At 50.5% G+C, this 26,258-nt stretch overlaps 1 protein-coding gene across 6 annotated transcripts in view; it reads left to right on the forward strand.

Annotated features, from left to right (window-relative positions):
* MYO18B (myosin XVIIIB) overlaps positions 1–26,258 on the forward strand; it is a 397,224-nt gene that overhangs the window by 17,639 nt on the left and 353,327 nt on the right. For 4 of the 6 annotated variants that reach the window (XM_078336710.1, XM_054239730.2, XM_054239724.2 and 1 more), the window contains exons 3-11: positions 1,321–1,481; positions 6,873–8,183; positions 8,728–8,794; positions 9,517–9,629; positions 11,389–11,565; positions 16,297–16,495; positions 18,016–18,158; positions 19,309–19,409; positions 22,806–22,869. In XM_078336710.1, coding sequence (XP_078192836.1) covers positions 1,321–1,481; positions 6,873–8,183; positions 8,728–8,794; positions 9,517–9,629; positions 11,389–11,565; positions 16,297–16,495; positions 18,016–18,158; positions 19,309–19,409; positions 22,806–22,869 — 2,336 coding nt within the window. Of the gene's footprint in view, positions 1–1,320; positions 1,482–6,872; positions 8,184–8,727; positions 8,795–9,516; positions 9,630–11,388; positions 11,566–15,474; positions 15,682–16,296; positions 16,496–18,015; positions 18,159–19,308; positions 19,410–22,805; positions 22,870–26,258 lie in introns of those variants that run through there. The other 2 variants (XM_078336705.1, XM_035256971.3) reach the window with 2 other exon arrangements.

The raw sequence follows: 26,258 nt of genomic DNA on the forward strand, positions 1-26,258 counted from the left end.
TTCTGTGTTTTTCATGATTTGGTATGAAGGGCTGACTCTTTCCAAGATGGCTGTTACCTCCTGCACCCCCACCCCACCTTGTGCATGTGATTTGATGAGTTGGAGGTGGAAGGGTGGGAGGGCGAAAAGCTTCTTTCTGGCTGCCTCCTGGCTGCCCCTGCCCCTCCCAGCCTGGTCTGGGGATAGCAGCTAAAATGGCATTGGAAGCTGCAGAGTGTGCCTTGAGACTGTCTCTCACTTATGAAGTGGCTTTCAGTCCCACATCAGGAAGGAAAAAAGGGGAATGTGACGTTGACGTGGGCCCCGCAGCGCGTGCCCCTGCTTCTCTGTTGCTGGGCAGAGGTCTGCATCCACCAGCTTCATCCCAAGGCCTTGTCTCCCGGCCTTTCCTATCTCCTTTGAATTCCCCCCTTATCAGCTGGGCTGCAGACAGCATATCTTTCCCACATATGCACAGAGGACCTTGATAAGGAGGTTATTTTAAACCAGTGTGGAGCTCTTCCATATAAAGCGCTGATGACTGTTTTCTTCTCATGGGCTGTCAGTGACGCAGGCTAAAGACACGCTTCAGTCGGCCATAGCCAGTTCCGTGCCTCAGCCTCCAAGTCACTGTGGCCCACAGAGGGGTCTCAGCTGTACCATGAGTCCAGCCAGTGCTGGCCTCGGCCATATTTCTGGGGGTGAAATACCAGGGTCCAACCTGCCTGTTATGGGACCCAGTATTGGAGAACCCCTGGCTGCCCCGATCCTGGTTTAAGGACCATCAGGAAGCCACAGCACAGTGTCAGTTGAGTGGGCTGGAGCCACAAGGTCAGATCTGTATACAGATCATGGCTGTCAGCCCTCCCCTATCTCACCACACTCCTGGTGCACAGTAAGTGAGTAACTGATTCATCTATTATATTAACTATAAGCCAAGGGGGACCAGGAGAGGGTGGATGATGCCCTGTGATCCCTCCCTTTCTGGAAACTGGAAACACTCCTTTCAGAGCAGGTCCTCCCAGGAATGGGCATGTCCCATGGCAAGGAAGGGAACCAGCAGCCTTGACCATGCCAATGACCGTTCATATCACCATGCAGAAATCACACTGACCCACAGAATTCCTGGCTGCCCCATGTTCCATTTTCATGCGCTGTCACAGGAACCCCCCCCCCTGAGCCCTGCTGGGCCTCACCTGCTTGGCTGTGGCTTCTCATACATGGGCTTGGTTATGTATGTCCTCCTCGGCCCCCTCCAGGCTCCATCACACAGTTTTTGAAGGACAGCTTGCTCCTGCTCTTGGACTCACTGGGTTCTCTCCTTCCTTGCTTCTGCAAAACAGATTCGGGAAGAGGACAAGAGCCCTCCGCCCTCCTCGCCCCCTCCCCTTTTCTCTGTCATCCCAGGGGGCTTCATCAAGCAACTGGTCCGGGAGACTGAAAAAGAGGCCAAGGAAGCGAGACAGAGGAAACGGTCAGCCCTCGCCTCTCCAGAACGAGAGGTAAGGGGTTCCCAAGAAGCGGGACCAGACGCCTTTCCATACCCATCATTCTGTCTTGTGAGCTTCCTCGGAGTCATTCATTCATCATCCTGCCTTTGCTCCTGCTATCCTGGCTTTGAGGCATGTCCTTTATTCAACCTGATCTACTGAGCTCTTATGCATCCTTCAAAACCCAGCTCAAATAGCGCATCTCTGGAAAGTTCTCCCATTGCCTTCCTTCCTCTGAATCCCACTGCACCTTCTATGCCTGTCTTAATTGTGGTTGGTTGGCATAGTACTTACTGGATTATATAAGTTATTTGACTAGGAATTCAGTCCCACATATGCCTGCACCTGTCCGATGAATGACTTTGATGCATTACAGGGGTCCTCGAGCAGCTGAACAGCAGCAGCTGCTGAAATACCCCTACCAAGTCTTTGTTGGGGAGGTCGATAGGGAGGACAGGCTCTGTTCCCACTCTTGCCTGACCTAAGGCATAAGTGGGGGCCAAAGTTGACCTCAGCAGGCTGTTGTTAGGTTATGATGAAATTCTACTGTGTGCTGTTTATCACCAGACAATGCTTACTTGCTGCTCATGGCTCATTTGATACCCTGTGCAGCAATGCAGGTGGGTGGGATTCTACCCATTTATTAGAGGTGGAGACTGAGGCCAAGAGAAGTCAAGTGATTTACCCAAGGTCATGAGACCAGGTAGAGGTAGAGCCAGGGGGAGATCCTGTGTGTTTTCCTTTCTCACAAGTGGCCAGGGTAGTGCCACAGAAACCTGGGGGGAAAGGGCTCCATGAGATTGTAAGCAGTCCTGGTGTCACTGTGAGCAAGTTAAGAGGCAGAGCTGAGCCATGGATGAGGACAAACTGTCACTGCTGGGCCTGGATGGAGACTCAGCCAAGATGCAGGATGGCTCTGAGCCTCAGCCCACAGCAGGTGGCTGGACCGTGGGCCAAGATATTCCTGGGACTGGAGCAAGGGAGCCTCAGGACATGTTCCCACAAGGCAGCAAGCTCTGCTTGGTTCCTGCCAATTTAATTTTCTTGTCCCAATCAATAAATAACTCAGTACACACTTGCCTTGTCCCAGCACAACTTCCATTTGATCCTCACCTAATACTTGCAAGAAGCCATTAGGATCCATCCCCTTTTGCAGGAATGGAAAACAAGTCTTGGGGAGGCAACCTGGTTCTCCTGAGGCTACCCAGCCAGTGAGGGACAGGGAGAGGCTGGAATAACACTGGACTGGAAAGTAACCCGTATTGAATGTCAAGGAGATCTAGATTTCTAGCTCTGGCCCTGCCATTTCTCGTGGTCCTGGCTCACCCCCTTCCCCTTTCTTGGCCTCAGTTTACTCATCTGTAAAAATGTGCTATGGGTTTCTTTTTGGCCACAGTGGTTCTAGAGGTGCTGTTTCCTCTATATGCTAAGAAGGGTGCAGAGCAGGGGGACTAAAGACGATCCAAAGGAAGAGAATTCATGGGCATATGGGGGTGGGTGGGAGGAGGCTGGCACTGGTTATCTCGTTTGGCCCACCCCATGTTACTGTCTCCTCTGTGGTGATTGGTTAAAAGTAAGGTACTGACTTACTTTTCAATGTGGTGTACACAGTGGTGAGATTTGCCAAGTGCAGTCAATCCCTTTCTAAGGCTATGCCCTGCCTTGCCCCAGAAGGTCAGGAGGAGCCACTCGGCCATGGGCTCCAGACCCATGATGCTGAGCTCCAGCTGCTCCTCATAATCACCCAGGGAGTCGCAACCCAGGCCAACTCAATCAGACTCTCTTGGAATAAGGCCAAGGCATTACAGTTTTTTTTCAGTGTCCCAGGAGATTCCAGAGAGCCCTAGAGAGAAAAGGAAGGTTTTCTAATATGCAGCAGTTGAGGGCACTGGTTTAAGAGTCAGAGAGAACTGGCTTTACATTTCACCTTTGTAGCTGGGTCACTTTACATCTCTGCATCTGCTTCTTTGCTTGTAGGGTGGGGAGAAGTTCAGAATCTGCCCCAGTTGTTCCTTAGGAAGATTAAGTAGGAGATTGCATGATGCTGATATAGGGCTTATTGCAAGGAAGGTATAAATGATAGGTCTCATTATTACAAAGATGAAGATAGAGACTTGCTGTGACACTGTCCACCTAAAACAGGAGAGAGACACAAATAAAATCCAGAATAAAATGCAGAAGGTGGCCATGCTGTGACTGGTGTACTAGCATAGTGCTCTGGGACTTTGTGCAAGCTTGGAACAATTTGAAGTCTTCAGGCAAAGATGTATAGAGGGGAGATGGAGATATTTGAGCTGGGTATAGAAGTGGACAAGTGAGGAGGGGAAAGGGCGCTCCAGGCAGTAAGCTCAGCATAGGCAACCGCCTGGAAGCAGGGAAGGGTCAGGTAGGAGAAGAGGCTTGTACAGTTCATACACAGGAACAGGTAGCGACAATATGATCAGATTGGAGGCTGGGTTTTCTTGCTGAGGAGTTTGAACATCCAATGGTGGTGCCAAATGATTTTCCCGTAAGTTGTAGGCAATTACCTGAATCTTTGATCAGTTTTAAAATGGCTGGCAGCAAATTGAAGGGACAGCAGTTCACAGGCTGTGACAATGGCCCAGGTGAGGGATGGCAGACATGGATTTGGAAAAAGAGACACAGATGTGAAGCTTTGCAGGGTGGAATCAAGATGCTCCTGGGACTGGAATGAATGTAAGAGGAGGGCGAGAGTCCCAGATTCCCGGGCTTGGGTGTCTGTGAGGCTGTGCTAGCATTGTCCAAGATGGAAGAACCCAGGCTGGGGATGGTGCTGAAGCAAGACGTCAAAGTGGAACTTGCTTTTGAGGTTGAGGTCTTTTTCTGCAGAGAGGGAGGTACAGCTGGACCTGTGAGCTCTTCAGGCCACAGCCAGGCTGCTTTGAGGGCGAAGTTCTGAGCAAGGCTAAAATCACAAGGCAGTGAAAAGGCCTGGAAAGGGAGCAGGCAGTGAAAACCCCTTGGGTGTTATGCAGCCACGAATGTCTATGTCAGGCAAGAGCGGAGGACCCCAGGGGCAGAAACCAGGGCCCTCAGCTGCTATGGGGTGTGTGACATGGGGACCAGGGCAGTGGAAGTAGCAGCATCTCAGTGTGTTCCTCTCTCTATGATCTCCAAAGAGCATTTCCTTTTTTTTTTCTTTTTTTTTAAAGAAAGAGAGAAAGAAAGAAAGAAAGAAAAAGGAATGAAGGAGAGGAAAAAAGAGGAAGAGAGAACAGGAGTGTTGCTTAATTGCCCAGGCTAGAATGCAGTCTAAAAATGGGTATTGAAAACCTCCCTTATACCATCAATTGTGCTTAATCATGGCCAACCAATATTTCATTTAAACCTGTGAGTAGGTGTGATGTGGTACTGATAAGAGTGCCTGTCTTGTGTGTTTAAAGTGGAGAGTTCTATAAATGTTTATTAAGTTTACTTGTTCCGGATCTGAGTTCAAGTCCCGGATATCCTTGTTAATTTTCTGTCTCATTGATCTATCTAATATTGATGTTGAAATCTCCCACTACTACTGTGTGGGAGTACAAGTCTCTTTACAAGTCTTACGTATCTTGTATTGGGTGCGTACACATCCAGGATCATCAGCTCTTCTTGTTGCGTTGATCCTTTTATCATTATGTCCTCTTTTGATCTTCGTTGCTTTAAAATCCATTCCATCAGAGGCGAGAATTGCAACCTCTGCTTTTTATTTATTTATGTATTTTTGCTCTCCATTTGGTTGACAAATCTTTCTCCATCCCTTCGTTTTGACTGTTTATGTATCCTTGCATGTAGGATGGGTCTGGATGCAGCATACCGATGGGTTTTGGCTGTATCTTTTGATTGGGGGATTTAGTCAATTTAAATTTAAGATTATTGCCATTTGATGTTAGCTGGCTATTTTGCTCATTAGTTGACATAAATTCTTCATTATGTTGATACTCTTTACTTTTTGGTATGTTTTTAGAAAGGCTAACACTGGTTGTTCCTTTCTGTGTGTAATGCTTCTTTCAGAAGCCCTTGTAAAGCAGGCCTGGTGGTAATGAAATCTCTGAGTACTTGCTTATTCACAAAGGATTTTATTTTTTCTTCGACTGTAAAGCTTAGTTTGGCTGGATGTGAAATTCTTGGTTGAAAGTTCTTTTCTTTAAGGATGTTAAATATTGGCCCCCACTCTCTTCTGGCTTGTAGGGTTTCTGCTGAGAGATCTGCGGTGAGTCTGATAGGTGGGTAACCTGGCCTTTCTCTCTGGCTGCCCTTAGTATTTTCTCCTTCATTTCAACCCTGGTGAATCTAACAATTATGTGCCTTGGGGTTGCTCTTCTTGAGGAATATCTTTGTGGTGTTCTCTGTATTACCTGGAGTTGAGTATTGTCCTGCCTTGATAGGTTGGGAAATTTTCCTGGATAATATCCTGAAGGGTATTTTCCATCTTGGATTTATTCTCTCTGGCGCATTCAGGTACACCTATCAAAGGTAGATTAGGTCTTTTCACATAGTCCCACATTTCTTGGAGACTTTGCTCATTTCTTTTTATCCTTTTTACTCTATTCTTGTCTTCTCGTTTTATTTCATTAAGTTGGTCTTCAACCTCCGATATCCTTCCTTCTGCTTGATCAATTCGGCTGTTAAAACTTGTGCATACTTCGCAAAGTTCCCGGTTGTGTTTTTCAACTCTGTTAATTCACTTATGTTCCTCTCTATATTATCTATTCTTGTTAGCATTTCATCAAACCTTTTTTCTGAAAGAGCATTTCCACATCTCATCCTATAAAAGAGCTGGATGGTCAGAGGGTATCTACCTGCACAGGGGAAAACCGAAGCCCAGAGAGAAGAGATGGTAGCCCAGATAGAGACAGAGAGAGGAAGTCTAGCTGGAGAGTGTTGGAGCCAAGATGAGAGCAGGTCCTTCTAGTGACAGGCTCCGGGTCCTTTCCCAGATCCCCTACCGGCCCAGGAAGAATCCGGGCAGAAATAATAACAGTAGTAGCCGCAGTCCAGTCACCGCGGACACACTATGTGCTGGGCTTAGCTTCTATATCTTGTCACAAATTCTCACACCCACCCTGCAAGGTAGGCTTTTATCATCCTCATTTTATTGATCAAAAAACGCTCAGAGAGCAGAATTCATTTAAGTAAGGTCACACAGCTACGGAGTGTCAGAGCCAGGAGTTGAACTTGGTTCTGCTGGGCTCCAAAGTCCACTCTCCTTCCATTCCATCACTTACCTTTGAGGGGCTGGGCCAAGGTCTAGGGTGTTGGGCGTGGCCATGCCTGTTGGATTTGGAGGAAGGATGAATGGAGATGTGAACAATTGAATGAATGAATGAATGAACGCGTGAGTGAACAACAAAGCTGTCGGGTCAGCAAGCAGCTATGCAGGCGTGGTTGTGGTTTCTCCCCTAGACCCCAGAAATTCCCGTCAGCCAACCCAGCAGCAAGTCCAGCGGTGGCAGCAGACCTGGAAGCCAGCAGATCTCTCAGGAAAACCAGTCAAGCTCTCCTGGGAGCTCGGACATTCTGGGCAAGGCGAGCGAGGGGGCCGGCAGCCCCGACCCTGAGCGGATGACCAGCATCAATGGTGAGAAGGCCCAGGAGCTGGGCTCCAGTGCGACACCAGCCAAAAAGACCCTCCCCTTCAAGAGGGGCGTGAGGAGGGGTGATGTATTGTTGATGGTGGCCAAGCTGGACCCGGACTCAGCCAAGCCAGAGAGGACTCATTCCCATGACACTCCCTCTTGCAAAACCCCATCCCCAGCTGCAGACCCTGGAAAGGAAAAGAAAGGGGAGACCTCTAGGACTCCTTGTGGCCCCCAGGCCAGCACCGAGATCTTGGCCCCAAAAGCTGAGAAGACCAGGACTGGGGGTCTTGGTGACCCAGGCAAAGGAACAGTGGCACTGAAAAAAGGGGAAAAGGGTCAAAGCATAGTGGGGAAGGCGGGTGGGGTCCCCAAGACCAAAGAGCTGAAAGAGGGTGAGCCCCAGGACAAAGACAGCCAGGGGACCAGGCCCCCAGCCCAAGGACCCAGCGAGGGGGTGCAGGTGGGGACAGCAGAGAAGGAGGGAGGGGAGCCCACAAACACGGTGGAGAAGGGGGATGTCTCCAAGGAGGCAGGGAGTGAAGGGAAGCATGTTGGGCCCCAAATTCCAGGCAGAAAGTGGGGAGGTTTCCTGGGAAGAAGGAGTAAGTGGGACGGTCCCCAGAATAAGAAGGACAAAGAAGTGCTCTTAAGTAAGGGAAGGAAGACAGGTGAGCCTCAGACCCAGACGGAGAAGACAAGCCAAGTACAGGGCAAGCCAGGGGATGATCTAAGAGTGGGAGAGAAAGCAGGTGAGCTTCAGAGCTCAACTGGGAGGGCAGGTGAGTCCTGGGATAAGAAGGAAAAGATGGGGCAACCCCAGGGTAAGTCTGGGAAGGCAGGTGAAGTTCGGAGTCAGATTAAGAAGGGCTGTGAAGCCCCAAACGAGGTGGGTACAATGGTGGAGCCGCCAGCAGCTGCGGGGAAGGGAGGCTGGCCAGGAAGCCGTGGGCAGGAAGTAGAGGAGCCCTGCTCAAGAGCAGATGACAGGGCTGGTGCCCTGGAGACAGAGCTGGAAGGACTCAGCCAGCCTCCTCTGGAGAAGGATGCAGAAAGGCCTCGGATACCAAAGGATAACCAAGACGGGCTGGCCCCACAGGAGGCAGGCAGAGGAGGCCACAGCAGAGACGCAGACCAGGTGAGGGGCTGCGGCCCTGGGAGCGGGGAGGGGCAGATGGGCCTGTTCAGAGACAGAGGGATGGGAAAGATCTGCCCCCAGAGATGGACAAAGGGTGGAAGCGGGGTAGGCAGGGAACTGGAGAGGGGTGGCTGGAACAGGGAGGCGCCTAGAAGAGATGATGGGCACTTCCTTAGTGAGCAGAGGTCTTGAGGTTTCTGTTATACCTGCCCTGGGGTGGAATTCCCCACAGAGTGAGGGAAGGTCTCCAAAATGTGAGGTGTCTCCTCACGGCTGACATGGTGGAGCTTGCTTACAATGCCACACGACAGCTCTCAAACTTGGGATGGCACAAAGAGCAGATTGTTAAAAATGCAGATTCCTGTGGCCAGCCATGGAGAAAGGCCAGGAATCTGCATTTAAATAAGCACCCTCCCTCTCTCGTTCTCCCCCAGGAGATTCTGATTTAGATGGCTGCAGACCACACTGTGAGAAACCCCATGTAAGGTGGAAGGTGGGCAGTGGTGTCATTTGCTGGTTTAATTTATGTCATCTTTGTCCTCAGGCTCCTGAGGACAGATGGTATGAGGCACAGAAAGTCTGGCTGGCTCAGAAGGACGGATTTATCCTTGGTAAGTAGGGGTGTTAGTACCTTTGGAGGGTCCCCCTACTGCTGCCAATCATATGTTCCAGGTCCTGATCACACTTTGGGGGTAAGGAGGGGAGAGGAGCAGTGGAGACCACCTTTCAAAGGCATTGTGTCTTGATAATGTGTTATTTACCTGTAACTCATTATTTACTGTAACTCATTTGTGCACCGAGCATGCTTGCCTCCTATGGTGTTCTTTGAGGAACCCAGAGTCTGGTACAAGTGGGCCAATAGATTTGATCTCGTGAGTCTACTTTTGTCGATTGGTTGTGGCTGATCACTGCACTCTACTGAGAAGTGATTCTGAGTCCCAGTCCAAACACAGCTGGGAAGAGGATTGATTAGTGATGTCTGCCATGGGTGCGGGATGGGGAGATGGCAGCTTGTATGCCATCATCTGCCATTCCAGGTCTGTGCATGAGACAGGTCAGTGTACCCAACTATCTGGGTGCCTACTCTGTGCCTGGCACTGTGCCCACTGGTAAAAGCCTAAGGTGAGTCAGACTTAGCCTGGATTTGGGGTCACAACTTAGAAAGCGTCATGCAAACAGACCCCAAATGGAAAAGATGTAGCCTCTTTCTGACCTGTCCTAAGCCTCCTCCCAAGCTTGCTGGCCCCACTTAGAGCCTCTTTCCCCTCTTCCCCTCCAACTCCCTCTTCCCTACCCACCCCCTCCCCTTCCACCTTCTCTCTCTGGGATGTAGCTACGATGCTAAAGCCAGATGAGGGAACAGCAGACCTGCCAGCAGGAAGGGTGAGACTTTGCATCGATGCTGACCAAACCATCACTGAGGTGGATGAGGAGCATGTCCATAGGGTAAGTCCCCTGTCCTCCTGCCCCCCAGTTCCATACCCTCCTTCCCCACCCCTGCAAGAGGTTTCCTTGTACCTGACTACAAATACCTTTTTGGCTTGATGCCCTGGAGGGAGTTATAGTGAAGAACCCCACTGAACTCAGTGCTCTACTGGAGGGATACTGTTAGGGGGTCATTCACTCTCTACTGTGATTTCCCTTAATGAGGACACATCAAGGGACATGTTTGTCAGTTCTTGGTACTTGGAGTTCTTCTGATAGACCCAGGAATATGACAGCTTTTTATTTTATAAATATTGGAAATCATACTACAGAGCATGTTTCTGTTTTCACTCTGGCTGCCAGGGAACTCAGAGCCAAATTTGCTGCTCGCCATTAAGCATAGCCTAGATTCTAATGGCCTATATTTTGCCATCAAACTTTCTTTCAGCTTTGCTCTTCAAATTGCTTTGAATACCTTTTTGCTGTGCACCATAAATCCTTCTCAGGACAAGTCACAGTGTAACGATAGAAAAAAAAGGTTCTGTCATGCCCTTTCCACCCGGCACAGCCTGTCAACGTAGAAGGAGTTCATCTCCTTGTTCATCTGCATTCCTTTCTGCTCCTCCTCTGCCCACCTCAGGCTTCCTCTCCTGTGCTGGGAATTTACAGAGGCTCAGTGGCCTTGCAAGAAATGCCGATCCATGAGAGGGCTCAGGCTTGGCCCAACCACCGAGTACTAGGTTCAGAAAAGCCCCTGAAGCTGGAGAGAATGATAGGATGCCTCTTAGAATAGATGTCTCAAGACGCAGCTTCACACACCCCTCGCTTCTAAGGGTTTGGGTGGTCTCCTGGGAATCCATGCACGACGAGCTCCGAGACCAACGAGGTGCTCTGGTCACTGGCCTCCACTCCTGGGTATCACGGAGCGCACCGAGAGCTTCCCCATGAGACCCGGAAGAGGAGGGAAAGAAGAGGAGAGCGACTCTGGCAGTGCTTTGAACTTTGTGAAGTCTGTCTCGGGAGCATCTCCCCTCCTGGTGCACTGGGGGCTGGACCTCAGCGAAGAGGGGGTGCCTCGTAGGCTGCACAGAGGGCAAGGAGAAGGGGTGGCCCTATTTTATTCACAGCACTTTGTCGCTTCCCATCCGGAGTCCCTGTGCTCTGTTCTGGTCTCTGGCACATGGCTCTCAAGAGAAGGGCTCAGTGTGTGTGTGTCAGAGTGTGTATGTGTGTGTGTCAGTGTGTATGTGTGTGTATATGTGTCAGTGTGTACGTGTATGTATGTCTATGGGTATGTGTGTGTGTGCGCGTGTGTGTCTGTGTGTATGTGTATCCATATGGTGTATGAGTGTGTATGCGAGTGTGTGTGGGTGTATGTGTGGATATGTCTGAATGTGTGCATGTGTGTGTGAGTGTATGTGTGTGTATATGTGTGGTGTGTGCATGTGTGTATGCGTGAATGTGTGTGTATGTATGTGTGTATGTGTGTGAATGTGTGTGTATATGTATGTGTGGTGTATGTGTGAGTATATGTGTGTGTATGTATGTGTGTGAATGTGTGTATATGTATGTGTGGTGTGTGTGTGAGTATATGTGTGTGTCTGAGTATGTGTAAGTGTGCATGTGTGTGTGAATGTGAGTATGAATGTGTATGTGTGAATGTATGTGTGAGTGTGAATGCGTGAGTGTATGTGTGTGTGAATGTGTGTGTATGAATGTGTGCTTGTGTGTGTGTTAGGGGCCAGGAGGCCAGAGGAGACACTATGTGATGATTTCACAGGCCAACCCCCCTGAGCTGGACCAGACCGAGGACCTGGCCTCTCTCATCAGTGTCAACGAGTCCAGTGTCCTGAACACGCTTCTGCAGCGCCACAGGGCTCAGCTGCCGCACACGTGCACAGGGCCTGATCTGATCGTCCTCCAGCCCCGGGGGCCTTCGATGCCCTCTGCAGGGAAGGTGAGGCGGGACCATGGGCGGCAGGGTTGGGGAGTTGAGGGCAGGAGGGGCTGGGGGATCCCTTGCATCTGAGGTGGCAGCAGAACAAGCAGAGCCCCCAGTCTACCTCTCTGCAAGCAGCATCCTTCTCGCGGCACTGTGGGTATCTTGCGGTGTGGACCGGGAGATTCCCCCATTCCCTAGGGGGGAAAGATCAGTCGCCATTAGGACAGAAACAGCAGCATTAAATATCACAAGAATAACGAAAGAAAATACGGAATTGAATATTAACTCCACCAGACACTGCTTCATGCACCTTCATGCATTAACTCAGCTCATTCTCACAGATCCAGCTGAAAACACAGGTACTGTTCCTGGCCCATTTTACAGATGGGAAGAGCCGGCCGGGCCAGGCACAGGCTAAACTCTCAGGACCGGCGAGCAGGGGAGCAGGGAGAATACCCAGGACCCCGCGCTCCCGCGTGCTCTTCATCCCATGCTGGACTCTCGGGAGTCCCGAGCACCCACATCAACGGGGAAACAGAAGCTTCAGTTGTGCTTTAGTTTTTTTTCCTAGGAAGGGTAGAAAAGGCCCGTTTGTGTCGCGATGGACAAGAGCAAAGGAAGTCTTTAAGCGCCACCTTGTGGACGCACGAGGCACCTCAGCAGAGTCATTGAAGCGCAGCCCCTTCATTCATTCAATCCATAGCGATTGAGCTATTGATAGAGGGTCTCCTACAGAGCCCAGCCAAGACAACAGGGAAGATGCCAGGCGAGCAAGCCTGCCCTCTTGGAACTGCTGTTCTGGGAAGAAAAGATAGGCCATCAACAATGAGGTGGGAGAGGTTGGAAGAAGCCTGAACAGAGCTCTGTGGCTTCTCAGGATGATGAGTCTGGCTTTTTCTCTGAAAGGGATGGCGGCTACTGGGTATTTTTATTTATTTCTTATGAACTGGGCAGCCTCCTGAGGCAGAGTAGGCTTAGAGATAGTCCCTACTGGGGTTTTTAACAGAGCAGTGATGTGTGTGTCTTAGGCTGTGAAAGGATGCCTTTGGCTGCTGGGTGGAGGACAGATGGGAAGAGGCTAAGTGGAGGCAGGGAGGCCTGCCAGAGGTGAGACATCTTACCTATGCGCTCTTCTGGGGACTCATTGGGAAGTCACAAGCCCCTAGGACACCTGGCATCTAGGAAAATAATGCTACCTCTTCTGGTTTCCATGTTCTCCTCTGCCAATTGGGGATGAAAAGCCACTCTTGCCCTCTGAAGCCCCATGGGATGAACCCATCCCTAATCCCTGAACAATGCTAAATCCATTAAAGGGGATATAGTGGTCCTGTTCCCCTCTCTCCAAGATTGTTCTCATCCAAAGTGCCCCACACCACCCCTTAACTCACTCCCCAGGCCTCTTCCACACAGCTGTCCATGGTCAAGGGCCTGGGAGGACCTCAGAAGCTCTGGGTGGGCCAGAGGTTGGCACGTGCCCTCTCCCCTCCTTGTGGTGAGTGCCTAGGCTTGTGTTATTGCAGCCCAAGGCCTCTGAGCTGTCCAAATGGCCTAGTGACTCCTCTGGCTCCCTGGAAATCGCTGGAAGGGACGTTTTTATAGGCCCTGATAGCAAGCAGCCCATCACTCACCATCCTGGACTGAGGCATCAGACCTTAGGCAAAAGTGCTAAAAGGTGCAGGCATTGCTACACACCCTGAAGGTATATCCCCCTACCTGTCTTTCTCGCCCTGGAATGGGGGTCCAGCACTGGTCCCCACCCTTCCCTCAAGCCTTCCAGCCTCCCACACTCAAACCCACAACCACCTCCTGTCCTTAGGCTGGATCAACCTCTGATTCCCCATGTGGCCACCAGGTGGCAGCACAGGTCTGCGGTGAGGCCAAGACCACCTAGAGGATGGGCTGGTGGGGTCTGGGTGGCACTGGGGGCCTCTCTCACTGCGGGGCTAGCCCCCACCAGGCGGCTGGGGTCTGGGTGTGTGCCTGGCAGCGTGCAGGTCTCAGTGAATAAGAGCGTGAGTTTGAGCATGGGTGTGTCCGGGTGGATAGAACTGGGCACCATCTCTGCGTACAGAGCCCTCAGCAATTGTTGTGTGCATGTGTCTTCAAGCATACTTGTGTGCATGCATGCAAGGGCACATGTACACAGATGCAAAGGCATGTGTGCACGCACGCACAAATGAGTGCCTTCAGGAACCTGGACGTGTAGAATTCTTCCTTCTCCCTCCAGACAGTGGGCCTGAGTGGGCTGATGGACGGGACTGCCTGTCCCTTGAACTTGAGTTTTTTTTTTTTGAGACAGAGTTTCGCTCTTGCTACCCAGGCAGGAGTGCAACGGCGCGATCTCGGCTCACCGCAATCTCCGCCTCCTGGGTTCCGGCAATTCTCCTGCCTCAGCCTCCTGAGTAGCTGGGATTACAGGCATGAGCCACCATGCCCAGCTAATTTTTTGTATTTTTAGTAGAGACGGGGTTTCACCATGTTGACCAGGATGATCTCGATCTGTTGACCTCGTGATCCACCCGCCTCGGCCTCCCAAAGTGCTGGGATTACAGGCTTGAGCCACCGCGCCCGGCTGAACTTGAGTTTTTCCAGACTGGGGGATGGCTCTAGGGCTCAGACCCCAGGACTCTCTGCCTGCCTTAAGCCCTAAGGCTGTGTCCAGGCAGTGTCTGGGCATGTCCCCCCTTTGCCTGCATTAGGGTCCTGCCAAGCCCTACATCTGCCATCAGGATAGGGACTCATGACTGTTCCTCAGGGGCTTGGAGCAGGAAAGGCCAACAGTGGACTGGGAACACCCCCAGCCCCAAGCTGGACATCCAGACTGAAGGGAGGGCCATCACACAGGGTTTGTGCCCCTAGCTTGGCCAAGGGTCTACGCTAGGGAGCGCAGATGGAGCCTTGCTGAACCCAATGGGGACCCTCAGCATCCTGGGTTTTGGATATCCTCCTGCAGCACGGCCAGTCCCTCTGTTCCTTTTGGTGCCCTCCCACTGACCTCACAGTAACCTCCTGCCCTCTTCCCTTGCTGCCAAGTCCAATGTCAAGTGTCTGGTCTCCTCTTATTGAACTCATGAACTCAGCAGCATTTCTCCTCCTCTTCCTGGAAACACACCCTTCTTCTGCTCCAGGACTCTGCCTTCCTGGTTTTGCTTCTGGCCCACTAGCCTCCCGGTCAGTCTTCCTGTGGTCTCCCTGCCTCCCCCTGTCAGAGTTCCCCCTCCCCACACTCTTCCTGGGTGATCTAATTCAGGCGTGTGACTTTCAAATGCTTCCCATTCACTACAATGAAATTCTTTCTTTCGTTGATCATCTCTCTCTCCCCAGAAGAAGGCAAGTTCCACCAAGCAGGGACTTAAGAAAAAAATCAGGCTTATCGAGGTGTAAGTTACATTACAGTTCAAATCACCTTTTAAATGTACAGTTCTGTGTGTTTTGGACAAAGCTGTGTAGTTGCAAAACTGCTTCCACAATCAATTACAAGACAGTTCCCATCACCCCCAAAAGTTCCCTGGGCCCCTCTGTGGTCAGCTCAGCCCCAAGCTCCACCCCTGGTAGCCAGTGACCTGCTTTTATTTGTCCCTATAGTTTTACCTTTTCAAAAAAAAAATCATATAAATGACATCGTACGGTATGTAACCTTTCAAACTGGCTTCTTCCAGGCAGTGCAATGCGTTGGAGATTCATCCATGAGGTTTCATTTATCCACATTAGTTCCTTTATTTTATTTCGTGAGGCACTAGCATGCATATTTGTTCATAGGATGACCAGTTGTCCTGGTTTTCCTGGGACTAAAACATTTTCTGGGACATGAGACTTTCGTCGCTAAAACCAGAATGAGTGATTCTCCTAGTTCACTAGCTCGGCCATGTTTGCATTGTTCTAGGGTTTGGTGATTTTGAATATATAGTCGCTAGAACCAATGACATGGAGGGAATTTGTATGAACATATGCTTTGATTTCTTTTAAGTCCATATGTGGAGAGGGGTTGTGGGTTTATGTGATATGTGCGTATCTCACTGTAGAAGAAATTGCCAGGCTGTTTTCCATAGTGACTGTATCATCAGCATTCCCATCGGCATTGTATAAGAATTCCAGTAGCTCCTCATCTTCACCAAAACTTGGTAGTGACTGGTAAGTGCTTTTTTCAGCTATTGTCACAGGCATATAACAGTGTCTGCTTGTGATTGGCTGGAATTTCCTTTATCTGTTTTGTGTCATGCTGTGCCCAAGTGCCTGCTACATATAGACGCTCAATGGATTATTTGACTGAAGTATGAATGAATGGATGAAGCGGATGGGGTTTCAGGTATCACCTAAATCTCTCATGGCAAATATGTAGCACACACACCACTAACCCCTCCACGTGCCGTTCCCTGTGTCCGTGGCAGACATCACTAATCACAATGGCTAATTATGCCATTTATCCAGCTGCCTCGTTTCAGGCAGATACTATTCGACGCTTTGAGTAACCATTGAGATAGATAATCCCATGGGGAATGCAGCTGACATTCAAGCCTCTGACTAACTAAAGAGGTGACCTAGGCTCAGAAAACAGGCATGGGCGGTCCAAGGACGCACAGTGAGCCGGGGCGGGACTAGACACACAGGTTGCGCTCTTCCCACAGAGTACGAAGGGAGGCAGGGACACAGTTCTGGATCTTAAACCTGGGGTGGGGCACTGGCTTAGAATGCTCCCTAGGCACTGGCTGGGTGCGAAGGCTGATGATGCCCGTGGTCTTCCTACAGGTGCCCAGGAGTCGCCGGGATGGCCTGCCCGCCCACGTTGGCTCCATGGCCCAGCGGGCATACTGGGCACTGCTGAACCATTGGAGAGACCAGAGCATTGTGGCACTGGGCCGGAGTGGCGCTGGGAAGACCTCCTGCTGTGAGCAGGTCCTGGAGCACCTGGTGGGGATGGCAGGCAGTCTGGATGGCAGGGTCTCAGGTACGGTGGCCTCTAGGTGACATGTAGAGTTGGGTCCAGGACAGGGAGAGTTGGAAGGGGATGCTGAGCTGCTCTTTCTTATATTCATTCAGCTAGCTTTCACTGAGCACCAGATATGTGCACACCCCCTGCTTGCTGCTGAGCAGGGCTATCCCTGGGTCACTGAGATGCATTTGTTGAAATTAGAATAAGGCACTCCTCCCTCAAGACATTGCTGGCCATTTGCAGAACAATCGTTATACACTGATGTTACTAGAAGCAGATACTTGACTGCCATCTGCAGAGAAACCATCCTAAAGTAGTACACAAGTCTAGGATAGTGGGATATGAATGACGTGCCCCTGGGATGTGGTGTTTTGGGGCAGTGCACAACCTGCTCAACTGAACAGATGACTTGACCAGTGAAGACAGAAGGGCAGAGTCTACACTCATGAGAAACTAATAGCCAGAGAGGAAACTGAAGTGTACATACGTTCAAAACTTGAATGTTCTACAAAAAGTGCTGGCAGAGCAGGCTAGGGAAGAAGCCCAGGGAGTGTAGAGGAGGGCAGATCACCTGCGGCTGGCAGTTCGAGACCAGCCTGACCAACATGGAGAAATCTCGTCTCTACTAAAAATACAAAATTTGCTGGTGTGGTGGCACATGCCTGTAATCCCCATTACTTGGGAGGCAGAGGCAGGAGAATTGCTTGATCCTGGGAGGCAGAGGTTGTGGTGAGCCGAGATCGCGCCACTGCACTCCAGCCTGGGCAACACGAGAGAAGCTCCATCTCAAAAAACAACAACAAAAAACTTTTGGTCCTCATGACAGCCACATGAGGACTAAATTTAATTAATTAATTAATTAGTTAATTCACTAGTTAATTAATTTGCCCCAAACCAGGTAACCAGCAAAGGGCAGACCTCAATCTCTTTTAATCGCTGGGCCACACTGCTTCTCCACCAGGATTATTGCAATGCTTTGCTGAACACCTACTCTATATCTGGCTCATGCTAGAAGCTGGGGAAGAGGCACAGTCTCTCCGAATGTAGTTGCACTGTGAATTGTATGTGTCTGAGGGTGGAAGTCAGGTCAGGCTGTATCCAGGTGCTCAGCACAGTGCTTGTTGCATTGTAGGTATGCAATGAATAGTAGTGGGGAGATTAGAGGGCTTTGCAAGCCTACTTCTAAGCTGTGGGGCAGGCCCCAGAATGTTATCATCCTCACCACTTTCTAGGTTCTATTAGGTCTGGGAAGCCCTAGGGCAGCCTCTGTTACCCAGATTGTACCTAACCCTGGCCTTTCTAGATTGAATCTTGTCTCCCCTATGCCAGGGCCGGTAGTACAGGACCAGCCCAGCAGGCGGCGCTCAGTGAAATGTATGTGGTTTAGAGTTGGGTTGGGCAGGGAGGGGATGGCAGGAAGCTCACAGGAAGGCCACAGGGTGCTGAGGCAGGCGCCGTGGAAAAGGTGGGCCTGTGCAAGGTGGGAGTGGCAGCACCTGGACCATCAGTGATGCTTGGCCCCATGCCCCCACCAGTGGAGAAGATCCGAGCCACCTTCACCATCCTTCGGGCCTTCGGCTCGGTGTCCGTGGCCCACAGCTGCAGTGCCACCCGGTTCGCCATGGTGATGTCACTGGACTTCAACGCCACAGGCCGCATCACGGCTGCTCAGCTCCAGGTGAGGCCTCTGGGTGGACGTGCAAGGGGGCCCTTGGGCCGCTGTGCCTCTAGCCCCACACGGCAGAGCCATGCCTCCCTCTAGGACTCTGGGATGTGTCTGAAATGGTCATGGTGGTGGCTCATGCCTGTGATCCCCACACTTTGGGTGGGTGGATCACCTGAGGTCAGGGGTTCGAGACCAGCCTGACCAACATGGTAAAACCCTGTCTCTACTAAAATGAAAAATTAGCTGGGCATAGTAGCAGGTTCCAGGAGGCTTAGGAAGAAGAATCACTCGAACCCAGGAGGCGGAGGTTGCAGTGAGCTGAGATCGTGCCATTGCACTCCAGCCTGGGCAACAAGAGCGAAACTCCGTCTCAAAAAAAAAAAATAGTAATAATAATAAAAATAAATAATGAAATGGTCATGGATCCCCAAGCTGGGGCCAGTGGCTCCCACCTCGCTTGGTGCCCTGGAACATTCCCTTCTGGAGCAAGCCAGCCTGTCAGTGCTTCGGACTCTCAGGGGGATGAAATATTCATGAGCTAATACAGAATTCAGCCTCTCATTAGCCGGGTTTTAAAAGCGCAAGTTGAAATTAAACAGACACTCACCAGCCTTCCGCAGCAGTCCGGGTGTGACGAACACATGGCCTGTTCCCTCTCATCTCCAAGATCATCAGCACCCCTCCCCAACTCCCTCAAACATTCTGTTTGAACATAAAGTAGGATTAGATTATTAGAAGGGTGGTTTGCACATGGAGCTGGCGTAATACCCAGACTCAAGGAAACCCCCTCCATGCCAAAGAAGTCCCTTTTCTGTCCTGGCCCTGAAATCCTACCCTTAATCACGATTCGGGTTAAGGTATCAAAGGCTTCTATTAAAAAAGGAATATGCTGGAGGGTGGCCTCTTTTGATTGTTATTACCTTTGATGCCTTAATTGGAATAAATCTATTGCATTAGTTGGTTTCCTGGGTGAACTCTGAATTATGAGACAAAGGATTGGGAGGTTTTGACTTGGATGTTGCCAGCAAAAGTTGGACCTGAGACGTTGCCTCAAAGAGTAGATCAGAGTGGGGCACCTGATGGGGCTTCTGGGTGGCTGGGCGCCAGGCACGAGCAGATGTACCCACAGCGCTGACGGGGTGCTCGTCCTGTCTCCCTGCAGACAATGCTTTTGGAGAAGAGCCGCGTGGCACGGCAGCCAGAAGGCGAAAGTAACTTCCAGGTTTTCTCCCAGATGTTGGCTGGATTGGACCTGGATCTCAGGTGAGCACTTGCTGCAGGTAGAGACAGCCGAGGGCACTGCCGCAAAGGGTACCTGTTCTTTGCGGGTCCAGCCTTAGCTTCTGCCCAGCACTGAGAGGTCGTGGGACCCAGGGAATAGGAACATGGCCTCCGATTCCAGCTGCCTGGGTACACACAGCTCACATGCAGGATGACTTTGGTCACATGTCACATGTCACCCACTCTGAGCCTCAGTTTCTTCCTTTGTAATGTGGAAACACCTCCTTGCCTAGACCTTATGGGATTAAGTGAGATAATATACATTCAGCTCTTTATAAATGCTGGGAGTGGAGGCTGTCCGCTGTGACAGTGGTATGTCAATACTGCCCCTGACTGCGTGTGGGAAGAGGGAGAGTGACAGCAGACCCCCACGTCTTCCAGAAGTTTCTAAACTTTTGTGGGAGCTTTGGGTGTAGGGTGTGTTTACATGAGGTGCCTCAGGACAGACCTGGAGCTGAGTGGAGCAGTGAGCTGAGTAGTCATGCAAGCCGCATCTTGGAGGGCTTCCTGGAGGAGGTGGCCCAAAAAGCCATCTCTGCCCTTCCCCAGATCTATAGGGGATCCTTAGGCACGGAGCTCATGTGGCTTCCTCTCCCAGAGCCTTGGTTCCCTCCTCTGTTGGATGGTTGCACGGTCCTCGTGAAGCTCCAGGGAGAGGAAAAACTAGGTTTTCCCACATGAAGGATGGTAATTTGTGGTTGCTCTGTTCTAACCCCAACATTGTTTGTTCCCCAGCCTTCCCTCTGCATCTGAAGGGCAGCCTCAACCTGTCTTGGGCATCCCAGGAACTCCCAGTTTTCAGAGTGATAGTAACTGAGCAGCAGGGAAGCTTCTAGAAGGTCTTGATAATCTGTAGAAGAACTTGGAGTAGGGTGGTATAGCAGAGTGACAAGGGCCAGAAACTCGAGGACAAGGCTGTGTGAATTTGCATGCTGGCTTCTCCCCTCGTTGGCTGTGTGACCTTGAGCTAGTGACTTCACCTCTCTGAGCCTGACTTTTCTTAACCACAAAATAACTGTGACTATATCGCAGTGTTGTGGTGAGGGTTAAAAAATGAACAGGTAGACAGTCCTTAGAATAGCGCCGGAACTTAGCGAATGCTTTGTGTTTGTTGTAGATTTGGGAGGAGGTGGTCTGCTTTGATACCCCCACAGGCCCTGAGCAGGTCATCCAAAGAAATGACTTTGGGTTCAGAGGGACATGGATCGGATCCTGGCTTTGCCCCACATGGGCTTCTCTGAGCCTTGGTTTCTCCTTCTGTCAAATGGGTCCCTACTAGCGCCAACCCTGGAGGCATTTAAATGAGATCATGTCAAGGCAGCAGGCGCCATGTGGGGCGTGTAGTAAGGGGGTAATGTGGGAAGGAAGGGGTGGGTGGAGCCTGAACATAGGTGTTTGAGCCCCACTTTCAGCCCCATGCCCTTACATCTTGGGGCCTCCATTTTCTCACCTCTCTGAACACTGAGGGACACACATCACCCCTGTTCCGGCTCTGGAGCCCCACATTGGGGCTCTCTCATCTGTATCCCATGGGTGGGGCTTGGCTCTGGGGATAGAAGCATTGCCTGCTGGGGAGGGGGGTTGGGGGCTTATCCTGGGGTGGGCCCAGGAAGGTGAAGGTTCCACTGCAGCTAGCAGAGGGTGCCAGGCCTCCATTCCAAGCCAGGCCCAGACCAGGGCCCTCCGTGCTGGTGGCATCCTTATTGAGTCTGGCAGCCTTAGAAGCCGGGCCAAAGCTGCCTCTGAGAGGAAGGGCTCGTCCAGATGAGTTTCAGGGACCCCAAGAGAGTAAAGTCTGAGGAGCAACTCAGACCCCTCAGGGAGTCATAGTCATTCTGAAGGCTCCTTGGTGACCCCCCGTTACCTCCCTTTCTCTACCTCTGCTGCTGCCAACCCGGTTCCTCACCCCCATGGAGGTTTCCAAAGGTCAAAAACCGGTTCCCACTGCACAGATGTTCTTTCTCCCTTGCATTCGTGTGGCAAACTCCTATTCATCCTTCAAAACTTTACTCGAAATCCCTTCCTTAGAGGAACACTGCCTGACTCTTGCTCCTTAGTTTCTTCTTTTTACCATTTTGGTGTCTGGTGTGTGCTTCTGGCTCAGGAACCTGCCATGCTGGCAGGTCTCCCTTCCTCACTAGGTGGACTGGGAGATTTTTGCGTCAGGGGCCCTGTCATCCTTCTTTCTGCCTTCCCAGTACCTAGCACAGGGCTTGGTCTTGGCACCAGGTAGATGCTTCTTAATTACTTGTCAGATTGAATTTCCAGTGAATGGAAGAGAGAGTGAGGAAAACAGAGAGCACTTACTCCGTGCCAGCCCAGCAGTGTGAGGTTATGTACAATATATCATTTAATCCTGGGAGGTGAGTGGAGTAGGGGGCCCATTTTACAGATAAGGAAAAGTGAGTTGCAGAGAAGAGAATTACCTTGTCCGCTACATGGCAGCACTGGGGTTGAACTTGAAGCCTATCTGGTGAGAGTCTTTCAAAGTCACAAGGCAGAGAGGGGTGTGGGGTCTGTAGAGACTCCAGGGAGAGGACACTGAAGACCGCAGAACCAGACAAGCTGGTTGGAGACTGATGAGTAAGCCCCACTTTCCAGGAACCAATTTGAACCTGCATGGGGATTGGGGACCCTAGGCTGGGCTCTACAACGCTTTTGTGAGTAGAGAGTGTGATTTGAGGGGGCAAGGGGCATAGCCATCCCCATCCCACCTTTGGCTTGCATTCCTCAAGCCTGCAAAAGTGGGTGGCCCATCTGCAGGTCTCACTCTCAAGGAACCTACAGTGTGAACACCGGAAGGAGCCTTAAACATCATGTTGGTTCATAAAGTGCAGACTGAGGCCGGGAGAGGCGCCCGTGGCAGGATGGCACGAGTGTGGGCTGCAGGGGCCAGCAGACCGCAGTTCAGCTCCTGGCTGCATACTGGCTAGCTGTGAAGTCTGGGGCAGTACTCACGCTCAGTGCCTCTGTTTTGTCCACTGCAAAATGGAAATCATATTTGTACCCATGGAGTGTGGCTGTCTTGAGTGATCTTAGAACTCAGCGTGCAGCAAGGACTCATTCGCGTTGACCATTTCATTATTACGCTTGAGTGAGCTCACCCAGCTGATTAGAAGATCTGGGAGCAGTCCCTGCCCTCCTGATTTTCCTCTACTACTCTTTCTTCTGGGATTTCCTGGCTTTCGGGAAAGGCCAAGTGAGGGCTGTGAGGGAGGAATATTTGGGAGATCGAAGATGTCTCAGAGAAGTTAGCGGGGCCAAGGCCAGCTACAGCCACTGGGGTTCCTGGGCAGTGGTGTGGAGCCTCACACTGTGATGCCCCCTGCCCTGGTGTGAAGCGGGTCCCCTGACTCCTGGTTCCTTCTGTGCTTCCAGGACGGAGCTGAACCTGCACCACATGGCAGAGAGCAGCTCCTTTGGCATGGGTGTGTGGTCCAAGGTAAGGAGGAAGTCCTTTGGGGTGGGATGTGAGGCTGTGTCCCTGGGGCCAGATGGGAGGGTGATGCGGAGCCCCCCTGCAACTTGTCCCCTTTGTTACCAGGGTTCATAGCTGGCAAGGGTTGGCCACGTGGGAGAGTCAGGGGCTGGCTTTGTAGGGTCTGGGCTTACTGGGAAAAGGAGACTTGGACAAATAAAGAAACCAGGTGTAGTATACGTAGAGGTAGGATTCCAGGATTCCACCTGGAATCAGGTGGTCTAGTTCAAGCCCCAGCCCTGACCTTGACCTCCCTGGATGTCCGTCTCTTCTTAAGTAAAATAATGATAGTAGCACTATCTGCCTCATAGGGTTGTTGTGGGGTGAAATGAAATGGTGCATAACGTGCTTAGAACAGGGCTTGGCCTAAAGTGTGCTCTTTGTAAATGCTCCTGGTGGTTAACTTGGGTAGGTGCACTCAGCGATGGTTTTCTTAACTGCAGCCTCCACCTCCTTGGTTCAAGCAATTCTCCTGCCTCAGCCTCTGGAGCAGCTGGGACTACAGGCATGCACCACCAAGCCCGGCTCCTTTTTTTTGTATTATTAATAGAGATGGGGTTTCACTGTGCTGGCCAGGATGGTCTCGATCTCCTGACCTCGTGATTTCCACCCTCCTCGGCCTCCCAAAGTGCTGGGATTACAGGAGTGAGCCACTGGGCCCGGCTCAGCACTGGTTCTCTAATGAATGTAGTCTATGAGTGGGGCTGAGAGTTAGGTATTTCACGGCTTAAAGAAGCAAATGATTCACTGGTTTGATATTTTATTATTCAGTTATTTTAACCATTGTTTTCTCCGCTCTATCCCAAATACCTTCACCACCACCTATGCCAGGCCTGTGTTGAGTGCTAGGAGTGTGGTCCTCCTCCAAGAATTTTCGTTTTAGCAGAAACACAGACTTAGAAATTAATGCAATCACGTGAGATAAGAATATGTCAGAGGTTGCACAAAATGCTGCAGGCACCACAGGATAACTGATAGAGCGACTTGGCCTTTGTGGGGAAGACTTCTTAGCTGAGGAAACATTTGGCCTGAGTTTTGAAGGATGAATAGGAGTTCACCAGATAGGGGGAAGTAGATAATTTTCACTCCAGAGCCTCTTTTCAAACATATATGCCTGGGAAACAAATAGTGCTAGAATAATTGGATATTCTGGGGCCACACACACACACACACACACACACAGAAAGAAACAATCCATTTTACATGATATACTAAAATTAACAAAAAGTGAATCACAAATCTAATTGTAAAACTTCTAACCACAAAATTGCTAGAAGAAAGGTAAGAAAAATCTCTGTAACCCTGACTCAGGCAAAGATTTCTTAAATGAGACCCCAAAATCCCAGTGCATAGGAGAAAAAATGAACTCTATCAAAGGGAACAGCATCTGCTCTTTGAAAGCCACTATTATTATGAAAATGCAAACCACAGACTGGGAGAAAATATTTGCAAATCACTTATCTGATAAAGGATTTTTATCTAGAATATAAAAGTAATCCTCGGCCGGGCGCAGTGGCTCATGCCTGTAATCCCAGCACTTTGGGAGGCTGAGGCAGGTGGATCATGAGGTCAAGACATCAAGACCATCCTGGTCAACATGTTGAAACCCCGTCTCTATTAAAAATACAAAATATTAGCTGGGCATGGTGGTGCGTGCCTGTAGTCCCAGCTACTCAGGAGGCTGAGGCGGGAGAATTGCCTGAACCCAGGAGGCGGAGGTTGCGGTGAGCCGAGATCGCGCCATTGCACTCCAGCCTGGGTAACAAGAGCAAAACTCTGTCTCAAAAAAAAAAAAAAAAGTAATCCTCAAAACCCATGCATGAAACAACAAAAAAGATGGCCGAAAGATGGAACATACAAAAAAAAAAAAAATGTAAATGGATCGCAACTAAGCACAAGAAAATATGCTCAACATCGTCGGTCATTACGGCAATTCAGCCTTCTCCCATCTTTCTTGCCTAGTAAACTCTCTACTCCTTAAAAAAAAAAAAAAAAAGAAAGAAAGAAATTCACCTGGGCGCTGTGGCTCATGCCTGTAATCCCAGCACTTTGGGAGGCTGAGGCTGGCAGATCACCTGAAGTCCAGAGTTCGAGACCAGCCTGGCCAACATGGCAAAACCCCATCTACTAAAAGTACAAACAATTAGCCGGGTGTGGTGGTACACGCCTGTAGTTCCAGCTATCAGGAGGCTGAGGCAGGAGAATTGCTTGAACCCGGCAGGCGGAGGTTACAGTGAGCAGAGATCACGCCACTCACTCCAGCCTGGGAGACGGAAGAAGACTCTGTGTCAAAACAGCAATGACAAAAAAGGAAAGCTGCTAAGTGTGTGCACATGCACACACACGCACACACACACGCGCACACGCACATGCACACACACACACACGCACACTCTTAGATGTTGCTGAGTATTATTGGCAGAGTATCTAATTGAGTAGCTCTAGGTGAGGCCTGAGAATGTGCATTTCTCACAAGTTCCCAGGCAGTGCTGAAGCTGCTGGTCCAGAAACCCTGCTTTGAGAACCGCTGTTGTAGAGTCTGTTTCTTTTTCTTTTTTTTTTTTTTTTGAGATGGAGTTTCACTCTTGTTACCCAGGCTGGAGTGCAATGGCGCAATCTCGGCTCACTGCAATCTCCGCCTCCTGGGTTCAGGCAATTCTCCTGCCTCAGCCTCCTGAGTAGCTGGGATTACAGGCACGCGCCACCATGCCCAGCTAATTTTTTGTATTTTTAGTAGAGATGGGGTTTCACCATGTTGACCAGGATGGTCTCGATCTATTGACCTTGTGATCCACCCGCCTTGGCCTCCCAATGTTTCTGCCCTGGGTGAGGTGATGTGTCTACCCTGTCTTTGATAATCTGCTTGTCACCTTATAAGTATGTCCCAAATATTGCACGGGCAAGCTGGGAGAGTTGGGGCCATATCAGAGAGGCTGCCTGGAAGAGGTGACTGAGAGCTGGCCATGAGAATGAGCATGAAATTTCTTTCATTCTCAAAACTCATAAACGAAACAAGCTGGAATGAATGTGAAATTAGACGGGTGCAGTGAGGCTGGCATTCTTGCTAAAGCAAATATTGTGGGTGGGGGGCTTCCTCTTTACTCAGCAGTGAGTAAATGGCCCCATGATTTGGGGTCATTAGGAGCCCAGACCTTGACCTTGAAGGCAAGCGATGAGAAATTATCTCAGCACTGATTTTTCTTGTTCATTTAAGGAGCTTTGGCCAAATGTATCCATTTGAATCAGCAAAAGAACTGTTTGTTTTCCTATCATTTTTGAGAAGGGAAAAGGCCCAAGCTGGGCCCCTCCGAGCTCTCCCCAGCCTGACCTGTTTATTGGGAGTCTGCGTAAAG

Source organism: Callithrix jacchus, chromosome 1 (genome assembly GCF_049354715.1).
Source record: "Callithrix jacchus isolate 240 chromosome 1, calJac240_pri, whole genome shotgun sequence".
In the NCBI taxonomy this organism is placed as follows: Eukaryota; Metazoa; Chordata; class Mammalia; order Primates; family Cebidae; genus Callithrix; species Callithrix jacchus.